Raw genomic sequence first — 18,779 nt, 5'->3', positions numbered from 1 at the left:
CTCTCAGGCCGAAGACCCATCCGAACATGACATGAAAATAATAGGAATTATCCTTTAAAGTATTGCACACTAATGTGAGCTTCTTCATTGGGTTATCCCACACACACATACACACACACACACACACACACACACACACACACTACAATCAATGTCTGAGGAGCAAGAGAGGAAAAAGAAGCAGAATGCGTAATAGTTCATCTCCCCCCCATCACTCCAGTACCGAGCATTTCCGTTCAATTCCATTAAATCAGCCAAATTACCTGTGCATGGGCCCTTCTGAGGCGATTGTTCAGCCTGACAGCGTGGCAGGACCGGCGGCCGGAGCCCAGAGCTGCCGACCAGGCTTGTAATTAGCTTTAAATAATGTAAGGGCCACAGCCATTGATGGAGGTTAATGGTATAACATGGTGTTCAGGGCGTCGTGTAGGACTGCCCGACACCCCCCCCCCCATCCTCAACTTTCCTCTCTCTACTTACTCTATGCTGCAGTTCCCTGCTTTGGTCCAACTGGAAAAAAAAAAAAAAATCCAGGCCACAATTTACTATCTTGTGCGCACAAGATTTGTGCACAGTATAGATCTTGTGCCTGAGTTTTAATTCATTTGAGAGCACAAGATACAGACCATTCCCTCATTTTGGCTAATTCATGCCCTGGTTTTCATTACTTTGTATGAACGATTTCATAATTTGTGTGAACAAATCAATCAACATGTGTTCACATGTTAATAAAATGTGCACACGTTTTTTAAAGGGTGTGCTCCATGTAGCTCCTGCAGCAAGTTTCAAACTCATTTCACTCACTTGCCACAATTAGTTGAATTTACTTGGACTGGTTGATTCATTTAGTAGTTTAATTATCCTGATATTTTGTTGAATCAAGATATGTTTAATCGAATGAGGCTTTTGATAAGGTATAATGGATAGATTTGTTGATTGAATTTTACTTCAGGTAAAAAACTCAGGGGATTAAATATCACACGTGCATATTTTATACCTATTTGTGCATTTTTTATGCAACTGGAGTGCTTTTTTTATATACCGAGTGCACATAATAGCAGGTTGTGCATACAAATTAATACATTTTGTCCTTACAGGACGCCACTGCCGGGCATCATAAGCATTCATGAGTTTCCATCACCCCTGCTCCCCCTGTGTTCTCTCGGCCTCCCTACCATCACCACCACCCCTCGCTGAGGAAATGCAAGTCCGGATAAGACATCGCTTGGCGCGCTCCTCTTTGATGCCGACAGCTTAGAAAATGAAGCGTACAGCAGCCAGCAGAGATTGCCTTTATCTCTGTGATAGCCGTTATTGCTACGAAAGCCTCTGACAGCAGAATAGGGGCTTTCTCATGCTCATGGACAGTGAAATATGACACAGTGCAGTGACCACAGGGATGTGCCGACTGATCTATGGAGGAATAACAGCAGTTTACATTTAGACTATGCAAAACGAGTTTCTTATGAACCACAGTAATTTAACCTCCAGGGTTTAAGTCTTGACTAATACCAGACAACCACAGTCCTTGGACAAAATGTAACAAATGATCAAATATACCAGAGCCAGAAAACCCGACAACACCTCCTGAAGTTCAGCAACTTGAGACAGGTCACAAACTAAATAAATGGTTCATTCATCAAACCCAATCAATTACACTCCACAACCAGCAAACTTTGTGTACTTGCACACGAGGCAACTTCTGCCCAAAGACTCATGCTAACCAAGGTCATTATAGTTTCATGTGTTCAGTGTAGTTTTTATTTCTGTTTTAAGATGTTTTAGTTCCACTTTCTAATTTAGTTTTGTCTTAGTTTTCAGAGTGTGCGTTTTAGTTTAGTTGTAGTTTTTCCAAAATATTCTAGTTTGAGTTTAGTTTTAGTTTTTACCAGTCTAGTTTTTTTCCATTTTCTTTTCATTTTAGTCTTTTTGCTGAGGCCAATTAAGAGAAAATGTTTGTGTGGAATGTTTAGTGTCAAGTAACTTATGACAGAAATTACCAAAACGATCCGTAAACCAACAATCAAAATTAAAACTAAAAATAATCAATGAGCATTTTGTATTTATTTTGATCAGTTTTGGACCCTGGCAATATAGTTTTAGTTTATTAAATTAATTTTTTTTTATTTTAGTTTTTTTTGAGTTTCAAAGTTTAAACAGTTACCTCTCTCTGCAGCTTTAAAACCCCTGAAACTCATCTACAAATTTGTAGCTGGATTGGATGGGAATCTATGAGCGTGGGATGAGTGTGTGTATGCTGTTTCGTGCTCAGCTCCTCACCTTGCGGACCCACATGGGCATTTGGTGGGTGTTGGGGGAGCGGTGGTGCAGGTTGAGCACCACCACGCTGAGGATGACGGAGAAGGTGACCAGGATCATGGTGAACATGAGGTAGTTGACGATGATGGGGACGCCCAGCGAGGTCTCAGGCACTTTATCGGCCAGCAGCAGGAGGAACACAGTGAGGGTGAGCAGCACGTTGATGGAAAGACCCATCTTCTCTCCTGGAGGGGGAGAGGACACACACACACACACACACACACACACACACACACAGAGACACACATACAACCAAGAATTATTTGCAAGTACATAATTAGGTATGTGGGAAGGATCCTGGGCAACCATTACACTTTGAGTACATAGAGTGGATATCAAAACTCATCACACGCTTTCAAAATTTGTCGTTTTTATTGGCTTGAGGCCTGAAATGAAAACCAATTAAATCTAGATCTTAATCAGATTTTGCTTGTTGCTTTAAAGCATTAACATATCCCTTACTCTCTTGCTCTGGACACTCTCTTGCACACTGCGGACACACAGCAGTTAGGGGTAAAGAGGTGTGAAGCGGTTTATGTACCACGGTCTACTACTAAATACCCTTCACTCGCAAGAGCCAGGATTAATACAGTATACTGATCCAGGTCCAGCCCATGTAGAAGGCAATGTCCTATGGGCTTTCACCTTATAACATCATCAAATACAGACGTGTTTCCATTCTGTGTTCAACATGATGGATACCAAACACAGAAAGAATCAGGTAAGCAGCACTGAGCTCTCACACTAACACTGACCCCTGCATTTCCCAGGTTACTAGTCCAGTGTGAAAAGGGTATAGGAACAGGGATAAACATTGTAGAAACTGGAATGATTTGTAACATAGGCCTATGATAATATGCTGTAACATGGGGTGGGATCTACTTTTTTGCATCACCTGGCTTGTGTAATTCACCAGTAACGATTCCAATGGAAATTCTAGGTTTTGCTTAGTTTTTCCACATAATTTCATTTTTATCTCAAATTTTTGTCCATTTAGTCCAATGAAGGGAAAAAATGGCAGTTCATTCATGTTTAGGAAAACAACAATTTCAGCATATTACTTAAGGCTCTGTAAATCAGTCTAGTTTTTACCAGGACAAGGTCTATCCCTACTCCAACTGACTGGGATCTACTCTTTTAGCAGCAGCTGGCCCACATAATTCACCAGTAATGACTCTAATGGAAAATTCATCTCCCATCCTAAGTGAGGCTGAGTGGCCTATACAGCAAAGCCTCTCTGGTGTATTCACTGGTCACTTATAAACTGTGTTTGCCACAGAATGGCTAGACTTTATATGCAATTAATAAGCAGGAAATTGTGATGTGTATTAGAGTGGAGTGGATTCCCTTCTCACACACACAATCTAAAGTGTGCCTTTAAAGTAAATAACATGACATAATACATAACATTTTCATAAGAAATATCCTTTTTGCCACTCTCTATCACAGATTTATAGTACAGATTCACCCTATACTTACTACATGAAAAGCTTTCACATTTGCTGTTCTAAACTGCACACAGGAAGTGATGCGTTTTGTGTTTCCAGTTTGTTTGGAATAAGTAGAAGAAGAACTGGGTAGTCAGCATGAGCAGTGATAGCCACCATGGCTGAACAGTCAAAGAAAAGAGAAACTCAAACTGCATCAACAGAAAATCCAAGGAACAAGATGTCACAGTACTGGACACACTGTTTGATTGACAGCTGATCTGTGGGAAGAGCAGTGCAGACACACCACAGCAATGACGAGGAGCTCGAGGATTACCACTTTAATGGCCTTGGTTTGTCTTTCTCTCAAGGGGCAAAGGCATGTGAGCCTGGGCATGCGTGTCTGCAGATCTGTGCATGAGCAGAGACCTTGAGGATTCCCACAGAGAGAGAGAGAGAGAGAGAGAGAGAGAAAGTGAGAGAGAGAGAGAGAGAGAGAGAGAGAGAGAGGCAGGAGAGAGCTTTACACACACACACACACACACACACACCACCTAAGGGGTATAGGCTATAGGATTTCTGTGCCCTTGTGTTATGAGCTGAGATGAGTCATTACACACGGCCAAGCAGTGTGTGACTGAAGGGAACAGCAGGGTCTTACAGGGCACCCTGTCTAAGGCTGGACTCACACTACAGGAAGAAATGGTTCCTCTGAGTGAAAAGAAGTTCTCCACCTCTATTTAGACAGATGTTTCAGTTTCATGGTGTTGTATGCATGAGGTTTTTTGGAACTTGTTTTCCTTCCCCCAACAAAACTTCTATGAATGGGGGAAGAGTGTGTATCTCACTCACATAGATGTAGCCTCCTTAATTCTAAAGTAGCAGTACTATGTGTAGCTGGTACCTGCATCAGGAGGCAGGTAGAAGTTAAAGATGGCGATGATGGTGATGAGGATACAGGGGATGATGATGTTGAAGACGTAGTACAGAGGCTTCCTCTCTATGATCAGGTAGAAGGTCATGTCCTCGTACAGGTCGTCGTTCATGTTCTTCTTGCTCGGCTTGTGTCTGATGTGCCACTCGCCGCTCTCTGGGGAAACGTTTACATGTCAAGCATTTAGCGAACACTCTTACCCAGAAGTGCAGCATAATTACTGTTTCCCTGACAACATGAGTAACCAATATATATGTGGTACAAGGGTCCAAACACAGTAGAATAAGTAAAAAAACACCCCTGTGTCCCTGGAATATTCAAGCCTCAGGCAAAAGCAAGACAGACGTAACTAATGAGATGGAAGTAATGAAAGAAAATAAACACAGTAACAGTAACCGTGTTGTTTGTTAGCAGCTACAAATCATTACCACACTGCTGAAAAACCAGCTGAGTGAGGCCCAATAAATTGCAGTTCTGTGTATTTTAACTGCATCTGTTTTTGCACTTAACGTCTTCTACTTTTTCCTCTAAAATATAAACTGAAACTGACTGGTTAAACACGTTATTATCGTAATCTAATGAATGTTTCATTCATGCATAAATCATTTAATCTAGAATTTACTGACTTCCACCAACCACTCCCCCCACTCTTCCTCTCTCATTCTTTCATTCACTTCTTACTTGCTTCGCTTCCTCTCTGAACCCCCCCTCTTTCCTCCTTTTAACCTCTTATCTCTCTATCATGAATGCCTCCATTGTAGAGGATCTCTCAGACCCTGCATCCTTCTCTCTCCGTCCATCCATCCCTCCATCCCCTCCTCGCTACATCTGTCCTCCCCACTCTCCGCCTTCCAAATACGCACCACTGAAGGCTTCGTCCAGTTGGATCTCCCGGATCTCGTTGCCTTTGGCGTCCAACGTGTACTGCAGGTCGATCTCAGTCGAGTCGTAGGTGTAGGAGCGGAACTGCATGGTGCAGTTCTGCCAGTCGAACGGGAAGTAGGTCACCTAGACAAAGGAACGGGGGATATGACAAAAGAGGGAGAGGGGGAAAGGGAGGAACACAAAGAGTAAGAGTACAAGGAGACAAATGAGTTTATGCCTGAGTGTGTGTGTGTGTGTGTGTGTGTGTGTGTGTGTGTGTGTGTGTTCACCTTGACACCACAGGAGCTGCAGTAGAGGGCAGGGGGGGTCCAGGTCACTCGGCCATTGCTATAGGCCTGGACATGGACATGGAGGGCCACATCAAACACTCCATCATTACTGCAGAGAGAGAGAGAGAGAGAGAGAGAGAGGTCAAGTGACATCATTCCACATATTTTGATCCTCAGTTCTGATTGGCTAAATATCATTCAAAACCTTTAGAAACCTGATAAACGCACAGCTTTGACCACATATGAGTTAATTTAAGTATTAATGCGCTAACTGAAAATAACCGCATTTTCATATCGCTATGTATGTGTTGAAACCACAACTTAGAAACCACTTTGGAATGGAACATATAATCATTATAACTTGCGAGTTATTGTTGATAAAGATAAATGATTTAATGAACATTTGCGTTACACTTATTACAATTGTGTGTTACTGCCGTACAAAGGCTACTGCAATCGAAAAGTGTTTTAAGATTATAGCTTTGTCAATTGTTCTCCAAGCGTAGCTGAGTTCATCTCATTCCTTTACTGACGTTTCATTTTTTTCAACAGCAATAAGCCGTTTGGTGTTGTGTTTTACAGTGTCTCCACTTCACATCGTGCATACTAACCACCTCTTAGCTGTTCTAACATCACTGTAAATCACCGGCTTACTGCTTAAATATGATGGTGATTAACTACAGTCTTCGGGCACCATCAGAAAACTGAGACTGTCCATGGAACTGTTTTTCAAAGTGTAAGTGACTGAGGGACATGTTGGTGGAAGTCTACGTTCCCACCCACTGGCTCCATCTGGGGGCCTACTGGAAGAACTACACGCAGTGCCAACCTGAGGCCACACACCAGTACAGCTGCCTGTCTCACTGCCTTTGGCCTGAACTGGCACTTGAGTAGTTAGCACTGTCACCTCACGGCAATAAGGGCTTAGGATCTGGCTAGGATCTGCCTCCCACAGTCCAAAAACAGACATGCAAGTCAGGTGGACTCTAAATTGGTATGGATGAGAGTGTCTGTCTGTCTGTGTTTGCCCTGTGATGGACTGACAACCTGTCCAGGGTGTCTATCTGCCTACTGTGTGCTGGGATAGGTTCCAGCCCCCCGTGACCCTGAAAATATTTAAGCAGGTAGAGGAAATGCATAAATTAATGAATGCCGCTTGAGTGAGACCCAGCACCTCGAGGGTGAGTTTGCCCCTGTGGGACTTTATTGGTTGACTCGTTAGTCTAGTAAGAGGTTCCAATTAGGTCTTTATTAAGGCACATACCATGTAATTGCAATGTCCTAGGTTTGAATCTGACCTGGGACCTCTCCCATCTGCTGTCTCTCTCTACTGTACTCTGCCCAATACAGCAGAAATTACAAAAAAAAAATCTAAATAACGTAGGTTGAAGCTCTGGACAGATTTCACTGTGTAACCACATCTGGGTAAACGACATCTCATGTGTCATGATTATTGTCACACTGCTCTTACCATCCCGTCAACACAGTTATGCATCACTATTTGATGGGCTACAGTCCCATAATGCAAGACCCCCCCCAAAACCACCCTCGTTAGTGGATGAAACAGAGGAAACTGGACACATTTCACACTAATGTTAGATAGATACGGAGTTGTCGTGGCCATTAAGCTCATAATACAATACACAACAAAGACATCAAGTCAATTAGACACACAGATTTAGCAGTCTGTCAGGGTGAAGTCGTTGGGTTTATGGCTCCGGCAATTTAACGGGGGAGAAACTCATGTCCTTAAAGCCGGCCCTCTTAAAACCCTGTCCCTGTGAAGGTGTTGGGAGAGGTAAAATGACCAATATTGATCATACTATAGAGAGAGGCATACACGCTCTTGCATTTGTGTGTATTTAAGTGTGTGTGTGTATGTGTGTGTGTGTGTGTGAGAGGTTCCAAGCGATCGCCCCCCTGGCTGAAGTAGCTGAGCGGTGCCATCAGCTCTGTTATTGGGGAGCCATGCTGCTTAATTGCCTATAAAGCGTTGATGAATGGAGCAGCGGGGATATTTACAGTGGAGTTAATGGGAGGCTCTACAATGAGCGATGCAGGAGTGTGTGTGCGTGTGAGTGTGTGTGTGTAAGACAGAGAGAGTCGAGAGTGCACTCACACTGTTAAAAAAAGGATGGCACTTGAAAACTGCATTCACCTGATCACTTGCAGTGAATGATAATGGCCTAAAGCTGAGGCCATAAACGCAGCCACCAAGTATCTAAACTTTCCATTTAGGTACTGTGATATAGAGTTTTTCCATTGCACAAGCACCATACCGTACCTGTACTTGGCCTGTAATGGTTATTGTAGAGCATCAACACCCTGTGGCTTTGCATTGGAATACTGAGCAGCTATAGTCCTGTCTGAGAGCTTTAATGCACAATTACCATTGGCTGTCTCCACTACCAACAGACGCAAAATTAGTAAGAATTGATAACAGTCAAGTAGGCTACTATAGGATGAGCAGTGTGTCTCTATATACCTAGCATGACTGAATAAATGAGTAGGGAAAAGTTTAGCTTTGGGCCAATGAGGGGAGGAGTGGGTGAAATCTGTTGTTTATGGGATGGAGTTGTGACTAGAATTTCTTTTGCGGACACTGTCTGAAAGTTTTTCCACTCAACCTTCATCACCGTTTACAGCAAGTGGGAAAAATAATTTTCTACTCGAATCAAGTCTGCCATTGTTCTGTTGCTGTGAACGATTTACCTTAATTATACATTCATTATATACTTACTATGTACTGTAGGCAAATTAAAATTCTTTTGGGTCAAAAGAAATGTCTTCTCTCCATGGAAATAGACTTGGGTTTGGTCCAAAGCAGATTCTAAGCTGTTCTGGATGTGTGGAAACCTGGACTGACCTTAAAGACTTGTAGTTTCCCTGTCCCAAAAACATTTAACCCTTGAAAAGCCTCTGTGAATTTGCTCACAGCACCATTCTTACACCCTGATTTGAGATCAAAACTCTTATCAGGCCAGAATCGATGCGATCCAGCAGTGCTTGAGTCTCTTTATAGGACGTCTGTCATATCGGTGGCCCAAAATGATTTAACAACAAGTTTGGTATTATTTCTACATGATCTTCTCCCTTCAAAATGCTAGTAATGAAAATATTTCACATATTGAATATTTCTAGGTCGAAATCTCTTTAGGCCAGACTTGAAGCAATATGTTTTGAAAATATGAATTTATAGATATAAATCAGTTGTATCAGTGTCCCAAAATAATTTAACCCATAGATTTCTGGACTGAAAACACTGATAACATTATGGTTGCTGGCTATTTCTATTCTGTTGTTATATATTATATTATTTAACTGAATGATAAAATATGATGAAATGATAAAATATGTTACATAGATACATAGATAAAGAGAATGATCTGTGTATTGATAGGTTTTACAGGGTTAGAAATGGATTTCTGTTTCCCCTTAAATTTTCCCTTAACGTGTTGCTAAGAAGCTTTTACTTGAAAACCACCTTCGGCTTCGTGTCTACCCTTTTCTTTTTAAACCCACAAACTATTAGAAACATTAGAAATCTAATTAGAAAACTGTGTGACAGAAAAACAACATTTTGATCCAATGAATCATTTGGATCTTCGTCAAAGTTTTCTTAGTTTTCCTCTTAGTTTTACTTGTTTTTATGAACATAGTGATTTATTTGACTGTTTTTTTTAAGTGCTTATAGCTATATAATAATTATTATTATTTGGTGTAAGTTATACATTTTATTTGCTTTGAATACAGATACTCAACAACAATGTCAGTACACAAAACAATATTTAGGGGACGATGAAAAAATTCTAAAAATAAATAAATTTAAAAAATATAAAAATGGAGAAAAAGCAGAAGTGACCCCAGCATGTAAAGGTGCCTCCCCTCAACCCTTTGGTGCTGATTAATTAATGCCAGTGTGAGTGCAGTACTGGTGCTTACTTATTGATGAGGACAATGTCAGGCAGCCAAACCTTCGCGGCGGGTATACGCAACACCTCAATCCCATCATTCTCTTTGGGTTTCCATGACAACCGATGGTCCGTCCATTCCTGTTAAAAAAAAAGAGTGACAAGGGTCAGGGTGTGTGTGTGTGTGTGTGTGTGTGTGTGTGTGTGTGTGTTAGGAATATGCGTATGACCCATTGGGTTTGAGTTACTCTGTGCTCATTACACTGTGAACCGTACAGACAGAACAAAACACACAAACACAGAAAAAGGGGGGAATGAGAGAAGAAAAGATAAAAAAAAAACGAGTGCAATGAAGTGGGAGAAACAGAAAACGACAGAAGGGGGGGACTTTGCAATTACAAATGTAACCAGTTTGTCATTTCATCAATTTATTTCACATTTTCCCACTGTTGTCATTAGTTGCCGCGGGGACGATTTCCCTGTGCATTTGTCCATGCATAATGTCAACACCATTTGCATAATTTTTCATTTTGCATAAACTGTGTGGTATCATTATTATTCCGAGTGTTCTCGCTCGGTGGGTGTGTGGAGTGTGTTGGTATTTCAGCTTTACCTGAGCTCCGCTGATACACGAGGAAGGAGATCTCATGTTAATAAACTTATTCTCACTGCCACTCGAGTCACGGTGCAGTTAGTCAAGATGATGTGAAATGGGAAGAATGTATTCACTTACACTGTGTGAACATGGAGACTCTGTATCCATTGTAGGAGTTCCCCATCATGCAACTATCCTGTATTAGTAGGCTACAGCAGCGTAACACTAACAATTAAATATGCATTAAATATTATGCAGAGGAGCAATTGTTACACAGTTGGAAGATCATTCTTTGCACATTCTGAGTGACCAAAGTTGGAATTTTCCAAACAAATTCCAGCGTCAGTGCAGCAAGCATGCAGTAAAAAGTGCTACATCTGTAAAGTGATGGAGACGCACAAACAAACTTACCAGATTCATGACAACAACCGTGCTCATTTCTTCATTTTTCATATTCTAAAGAGGGAAGAACATTTAAAGATTCAGCATTTGTGTAAATCTTGTTTCTCTCCAAAAATCTGGGTGACATAAATAACGGTGGATATAATCCTTTTTAAAGAAGTTTCAGTAGCAACTCAGTTTCTATTTAAGGATCATATATACACACATACATATGCACAACACTTGTATAAAGCTCTCTCCAAATGGCATATTCCAAGGGGGTTCTGGTGGTTGTTATCCTTATGACCGTGTCAGCGATTTTCCTCAACAACTTCATTTGTTTTTAGAAATTACACATTAAATGACATACAAGTGTTATCTACATTATTCCATAATCACGTAATTTTTATTTAATTTGTCTATTAGAGGCAACAGGTGCAGAGTATGTGCATCAATAAGATGGAATGTGAAAACTTCACTCTCTGAGCGCCTCGGATAACATTAAACCAGTTCAGCTCCACCTCTTGACTCGTCTAATGAACTCTGGGAATAGTATGTATGGGACCTGCACTCCAAAACAAAGTCAGCACAAGATCATTATCCTTAGCTTGATGTTCATTGTGCAAAATAGTGTGAAGTACAGAGCATACATTTCAGTCATTTCAGTCTCACTATTAGGACTTCACCAGAGCAGGCTGGAATTTTCTCATTCCTTTTTCATCAAACTACATCAAAGAAACAATTATGATCTTGTGAAGACTGATCTTCTCTTGGTTCAGTTCGGGTTAGTTCAGGTTCCATATATGAAATACTACTGATTATTACAGACCTACACACCCACCACAAAGGTGGGCCATTCTTTCATTTAGTGAACTCAGGTGTAACTTATGTCATCCAGAAAGGACTTTAACATTTAGATTCTAAACACACTCTGGAGTTGTGTAACTCAGTGGGATGGAGGCCTATTCATGTATGTTAATATAGAACCTCCTTGATGTGCCCAAGTCACATCTCCATGTTTTGATGCAACACTATTAGCCTACTGTAAACATTAACTATTCATGGTATTCCCATGATGTCACAAGCATTTCCTACCAATATGACGCTTTACAATACACACAGCTCATTGGCTGTGTTTGTCATTTGATTGTAATCACCTGTTAATTTATTACAATCACCAGGCGGCCGCGTGGCGATGTAACAGAATACAATGAATAGACTACACTTTCCATGCTTCATAGTAGCAACCAAGCTGGCAACTACAGCCCTTACCTGGGCTACCCTGTTTTCTGTAGGAGAAAGTTTTAATTAAGGAGGCTTTCATGTGGAGTCACATAACACACTGTCTGGCAGCCATGTTGGAGGTCTTCAGCTCTCGGGCAATGGTGGCTGTGAATAGCTAATTATGTTTCTAGACAGGCAAAACGTATTAAATGTACGACGTGGCCGTCTCAACAGAATTCAACATACAGTGTTAACGCTATAGCATTAGTAGTGGCTAGTAGTTGCATGCTAACGTTAACTTCAGTTGTCTTGCTAAATTAGCCTGCTGGCTAGTTAGCTAGCTAACAAAGACAAAAAAAAAACTGTTCAGGTTAACTGTGCTGATGTTTTTCAAGCTAGCTTTCTAGACAGCTTGTAGTGTTTTGGAGTAGAGACTATAGGGCAAAATACAAGACAGTTTACTGCGTCACAGTAACTTAAATTTGGAAACAAAACTACTGGCCTACCTTATCAGATCATTCACTGTTGTAGTGCTATTTTTAGAAGTAAGTCCCAATTCACTGCATACACCTAGGCTACTACAAATATTATGTTGCTGTCTTTCACATTAAAAACAAATTATTCGGACAATTCACATCAATGCATAGTCTACCATAACTGTAATTAACGAGGAAATAATTTAAAAGCATTACTGACAATTGAAAGAAAAGCTCACTGCCAGGTTTATAAAAACTTCCAAAGTGGGTCTGGCTCATCAGCATTGCCTCTCTCTGCAGGTGTGCTCATAGCAAAGCCTCAACGAGACCAGGTGGAACTTTTTCCCCCACAATGAAGAATCACAATAAAAAGTGAGAGAGCGCCACTATAAACCTACTTTTACTGAACAGACCTGCACCCACACCACAGCAATCTTTTTCAGGTATCGTTCATTTTCTTGCCAGGTTGTTGTATATGTAGGCATAATTTCCGCACAGCGAATTCTCCACTGGACCTCCATGATAGTGCCAGACTTATTACTGGGAGATTTGTGATGCAACTGCAAAGCCTCTATAGGTACACATAAAGAGGTAAGGACTAACACACCAGCGGGATACACACCCTGCCTGCGCTTGTGGATAGTTCCAAACAGCCACTTCCTGGACACTAAATGTGTGTGTGTGTTTATGAATGTGTGTGTGCATTTCTGTGGGCCTGTGTATGTGATTGTGATTGTCTGGGAGTAGGGGGGGGTTCAGCTCCCCTGAACCAGGCCTGCTATTTAAAACGCTGGGAGGAATGTCAGGGAGACAGCTGGGACAGGAACAGGAGAGGGGGGGATGGGAGTGAGAGAGGTTGACTTAAACCATCTATCCCCCCCCCCCCCCCCCCCCTCTCTCTCTCTCTCACTCACACACACATATTTCACCGCTGACCTATCACTTACTGATACTTCCTGTATCTGTTTGAAGTCGTTCCCATCGGTACCTTATGATGTCCCTTTGGGCGAACGTTAATAATAACACTGCAGTTAGACAGCCAACTAGTTCTGGACAGAGGGGGATTGAGTGTCCAAGTGGGTCAGTTTTCAAGATCGTTCCACTCCAGAACCTATAAGGTCCCCATGTGACTTCCTCTCAAGAGTGAGACTGACCTTGACTGGAGATGTAGGGAGCATACCTAGGTGTGTGTGTGACAGTGCGCGCATACGTGCGTCTGTGTGTGCATGGATGTTATGCTACAGAAGAAGAGAGCCAAGGCAAAAATCTGAGAAACAGAAAGTTGAAGATACAGTGGCCTGGTGTGTGTGTTTGTGATTGTGTGTATGAGGGCAAAAGGAGGAGGAGGGATGTATCCGTTTAAGCCGTCACCTCTTTACACCATACTACAGGCAGTGGTACAGTGCATGCTGCTAAGAGACTATTTCCTGGGCATGGATTAACTGAGACCTATGCTTTCTGGAATACACACTGTGATTCAAGGAACTGGGCTTTAAATTACATTCAATGAAATTCTAGTATGAATACGGAATAGCCTGGAATTGGGAAGATGTGAAGGTAAATGTTTTTGAGTCATTTGTAATGGGGAAAAACTAAGAAACATATTTGAACTAAATTGTAATGGGAGTGGGGCTGTGTTCAGGAGCCTGTATGTTTAAGGGGTATATGAAGGTTTCCCTCAGCGTATTACAGGCCAGGTGGACCACCAGAGTTCATTTGCTTCTGCACTCGGCCTAGATATTAGAATAAACAACAGACACGATATGTAGAAAATGATTTTCTCAAGTGTAGACCATGATGAAGCTTGACAGTTTGCAGATATAGAAGAGTGGCATGTCTGATTCCTGACTGACTCAAGTCAGAGTCAAGTGGGACTCTGTAGATATGTTTTAAAATCATATGCAGAATAATTTGCTATTCTGTCATGGTGCTGCCATAACACCGCCACAGGGAGTACGCCGGTCCTCCCCGAGGGAGCAGCCACTGTGCCTAGCAACTTTTCTAGGGGAAATCTCTGCATGTGTTGAAGAACATTGTACTTTTAGTTCACAAACATTTCTCAGAGGCAGAAATAATCTGCCTGCCTCTGAAGTTAAACTTCAGTGAACCAGAGTTTTGTAATGTTCAACTGAAGCTCAGTGAAAAAGGCACGGGGTAACAGAGGAGGTTAACTAACATTATGAAGCCTAGCGCTCTTGATACTAATGGAAAAAATGCAATGTAGCCCTACTAAGTTATCTTAAACTGACCTTCCAAGTTCAAACTAGCCTACAGCTATCTAGCTACATAAGCTGGTTAGCTAGCCTGCTGAGTATCCTAGATCATGAATGCCATGGTCATGAATGAATTTAAAAAATAAGGCATTGCCATTTATGTTTTTTATTTACATTTCCTTAGGAACAGTTCCTTCTTCATTCAATCGGGTGCCTCCTACACCAGGTGACAGCAATTGTTTGCTGGCGTCCGATTGATCTATGGGCTCTGAGGCAGCCATTTTGGATGTCACTGAATATATTCAATGTTGACTGTATGTAATCCTGTAACCCTGACGAAGGCTATTGTAGTCGAAACACATTGGTTTTTAATATTAAAGCTTCATCAAATTGTTCCCCAGGAGTAGCTGAATTTTTTGAGACAGATTTTTTCAATGAAGTGGAATTAACAGAGCCCTCAATTAAGGCTAGTCCTTTTCAGTGGAAAAGGCAGCAGAATCTATGTCTTTCACACTTACCCAACGCCATCTGTGTTTCCATGTTATTTGTGTGTGCATGGGTGTGAGTGTGAAATGTGAGTGTGAAATGTTCCCTACCAGAGCAGGCTTACAGACACACCATGGACTGTGACATATCATTCCATCCCCCCCTCTGCTACATTTCCTATGGCATATTTTCATTTAAAGCAGAAATGCTCATAAAATAATATCCAAAAAGGAATTTGTTTCTTTGTCTATGTTGTTTTTTTTTTTGTTTTTGGGGTATGTGTGTGCACTTATGTACGTCTACGTAACAAATGTATGTGTGTGTGTGTGTGTGTTGTCCCTCACCAGTCCAACGAAGGAGGAGAGGACCATACCCACACGGACCACCACCCTCTCTAAAGGGCTGGGCGCTGGGCGAACCTTGACGTTGTAGTTGGTGAAGAGCGCCTTCATCAGAACCTGCTCGCCCTCCGAGGCACCTGGAGGCGAGAGAGAGAGGGCATGTATGATGGGTTCAGTCAAACAGGTCTACGCATAAATAACTAAAGACCTTAGTGCCTATGTAACGCTGTCTAAAGGCTGTATAAGCCTAGTAGCGGCCTTGTAAGTGTGTCACGCCAGCGCCGCGAAGTTGTGAACCTGCCAAGCCATGAACGCCTGCGTTCCAGTGCATTTTCATGCATAACTCCTCTTTTTTTCCGCCCGCTTGCCTTCCCGTGTTGGAAGGTTGGAAGCATTTATAATCGGCGGCTCTGGTGACGCGGCATTCATCACGTCTGGCACGGCTGTGGCCCCTGCAGGATCAGACCTGACAGGAATAAATGACAGCGATCACCCGGCGAGGCACCTCCATTAGGTAGGTGGAGGGGCGCAGGAGGCGGTTTGGGAGGGGACGGGAGGCGGTTGCGGGAGGCTCGCATTTAGCCTTTTCCTCTCTCCCTCTTCTTTGGATGACTTAGTAAATGCCATGGCTGACTAACGTGGAAGGGAGGCCGATTAAAATAAGACAGGGCAAGTAGGCGCCACATGAAGGGCGCACGCGGTGCTGCAAATGAGAAAAAATTAAATTAAATTAAGGAGGCAAAGTCAGATGCTCATTTAAAGATAGTTTTCCTCTTGCTCTGTTACACAAAGCAAGGAGACAGATGAGGAATAGTGAGGCCTTCTGGTTAAAAAGGCGCTGTTAAAATGTGCTTTCAGCTCTTTTCCTACATTGCAACTTCATTTGACTATTTTTAAGTCATTTCCCATTACATGGCATTGTAATAATTGGGTAAAGGTCATTTTAATTCACCAATCCATCAATCTGTCTGCAATTTCAAAAACAAATTTAAAACATTAAATTCCACTGCAAACTATATCATTCTTGCGGTGGTTTGATTGAAGTGTTTTTTGTCCAGGAGCCAACGGTCACTTAACAAATCTACTGCCTAAAAACAAGGAAGCCACTTAATTGACATTGATTGTTTATGGCTTCAAAGTGACTAATGTGTCTCTCAGTGGGATATTTAACTGAGTTTCAAACAGAATAGTCTCCTGTGAGCAACAGACAGTCGGTTAATGTGCCACCCAATGATCTAGGTGGATCCATAGTAGGGGAATGAGATAAGTAAAAAACACTTATGTCTTGTGATTGACCCTTTCCTACTTCCTTCCGCTACTTGCTTCCTTGCTTCCTTCCTTCCTTCCTTCCCTGTACCTGCCTTTGTGCTCCTCTCTCAGCCCACAGATGAGTCAGTTATCATCAACACTCTTACCATCATGTCTAGGCCTAGCTCATCACGTTTAAACATTTGACAGTTTATTTTGGAGCCCAATTCCTGTAATGAAAGCTTTGTTGGCAAAGTGATGACATAAATCAGTATATGTCATTAACAGCTGTCAAGCCAGCCTTAACGAAGAATCACTTTAATATTCCTGTACTATAACAATGGAGACTTAATAGTGTGTCTGTGGTACTCAATAGTGAGTTTATACTTTTTTCCTTATTATCATAACATTCTTACAATATTCCTATAACGCTCCTATAGGGAGTTAGAGTATGTTTATGGTACATAACAGTGAGTTTATAGTGACCTTATAGTACTTTATAGTATTTTTTCTCCCGTTGTATCATCGTAACATTCTTATAATATTCCTATGATATTCCTATAGGGAGTTTTAGTGTGTTTGTGCTGCGTAAAGTAAGTTCATAGTGACTTTAATGCACTTTATGGTATTGTCTTTAGTCTTGCTGTGGTGTAACGTTTTGACCTGTAGCTGCATTATATTCTTTGTTTTTGCTGTGATATGTATAATACCTCATCTTTCTAATATTTATTAGTTTACAGGATTAGCATACAGTGGGTTAACCAAAGCCAGTTTTGCGCACATGGGTTAGGCCTGTGTTGCGAGTTAAACACTGCGGATCATACCATCTCTGCACCTTCCCCAACGAAAAAGTCACTATAGTAGTATTCCAATAGGAATTTACAATGTGTCTCCGGTACGCAATTCCTATAATATTCCTATGGTATTCCTTTAGGGACTTGCAGTGCGTCTCTGGTAGTTAATGGTGACCTTATTCAACTTTATGGTAGCCTATTTTCCCCTATGATATCACTACAATGTTACTACAGGTGATATTTGTATAGTATCCATCTAAAATGTATTATAGGACTACTATAGCTGCATTATAGGGGGATATTATAACAGGTTGTGTCTTACCTCCCACCGCGCACAGGCTGCATAAGCAACACGCCAGCAGGACCAGATCCAGGCGTTTCATGGCGACCCACAAACCCCAAGATCTCCCCTCCGAACAGATCCTCGGTCAGTTGATCCAAGTTATAAGGCTCGTGGTTGTGTTGCTTCTTTTTTTCCCCGGTGGAACTGACTGGAACACTTGAGTGTAACTTTCGGTTTGTTCAATCTGGACTGTTGTTGTCTGTCAGTCAGGCCGGCCTGGCCAACTGCTGTCCGCTCCAATTACCTCCTGGGAGGGAGGGCGAGAGGGAGGGAGGGGGGTGAGGAGGAGGAGGGGGGGGGGGGGGTCCTAGGGCTGTCCCACAGACAGTCCTGTCCTGTGGGATTTACTTAAAGCATTGGTTCCCAGACTGGGGTTCAGGTAGTTTAATTTAACTTTAATTTCAGTAGGGGATATGATGAGAGGGTTATAATAGTTAGGGTTTCACTCTCCCCACTGGCTATCTCCCCACCTACAGTTACCCACTTAGGTACTAAATCACATATAACACCACAAATCTTCTCAAATGGGGGTTTGTGGTCTAATGTGTATCTGTTCAGATATGAAAATTTTTGGAAACCCCTGACCTCAAGAATACAAGTATATAGATTTCATTTTATTTATTTATTTTTTGTTTTTTTGTTTTACAACACCAATAGATTACATTCTTGAGGTTAGAAATAAGGCCTAGCAGACCTAAATCCTGATTGTTGTAAAAGGGGAATGCTAGGAAAGCCTACTGGCCCAAAACCTGTAGAAATTTTCATCAGTGCGATGTGATCTGATTACCATGTTTTACCATGGTATTTCATACAGCATGGCCACCGACCACTTTGGCCTTGTTTGCACTATACAGCTGCAGATTTGAGCAGATAATTAAAGCTGACAGTTTTGGCGCTCCCAAGTGGCAGCAAGCGATAAATATTTGAATTTTC

At 41.8% G+C, this 18,779-nt stretch overlaps 1 protein-coding gene across 1 annotated transcript in view; it reads right to left on the bottom strand.

Moving 5' to 3' along the window:
- chrnb1 (cholinergic receptor, nicotinic, beta 1 (muscle)) overlaps positions 1-17,886 on the bottom strand; it is a 37,901-nt gene extending 20,015 nt beyond the window's left edge. The window contains exons 1-8 of the mRNA XM_071539191.1: positions 17,826-17,886; positions 15,465-15,598; positions 10,752-10,796; positions 9,777-9,886; positions 5,835-5,943; positions 5,544-5,688; positions 4,651-4,836; positions 2,281-2,504 (exon numbers count right to left, since the gene is read on the bottom strand). Coding sequence (XP_071395292.1) covers positions 2,281-2,504; positions 4,651-4,836; positions 5,544-5,688; positions 5,835-5,943; positions 9,777-9,886; positions 10,752-10,796; positions 15,465-15,598; positions 17,826-17,886 — 1,014 coding nt within the window. The remainder of the gene's footprint in view (positions 1-2,280; positions 2,505-4,650; positions 4,837-5,543; positions 5,689-5,834; positions 5,944-9,776; positions 9,887-10,751; positions 10,797-15,464; positions 15,599-17,825) is intronic.
- Between the last annotated feature and the right edge of the window lie 893 nt (positions 17,887-18,779).

The sequence above is a fragment of the Centroberyx affinis genome, unplaced genomic scaffold (genome assembly GCF_046629955.1).
Source record: "Centroberyx affinis isolate AG114_WGS23_722 - 3 ecotype Tasmania unplaced genomic scaffold, CSIRO-AGI_Caff_v1 ptg003420l_1, whole genome shotgun sequence".
Lineage (NCBI taxonomy): Eukaryota > Metazoa > Chordata > Actinopteri > Beryciformes > Berycidae > Centroberyx > Centroberyx affinis.
Note: the sequence above shows the minus strand (reverse complement) of the source record. Positions and strands in the feature narration are given on the sequence as shown.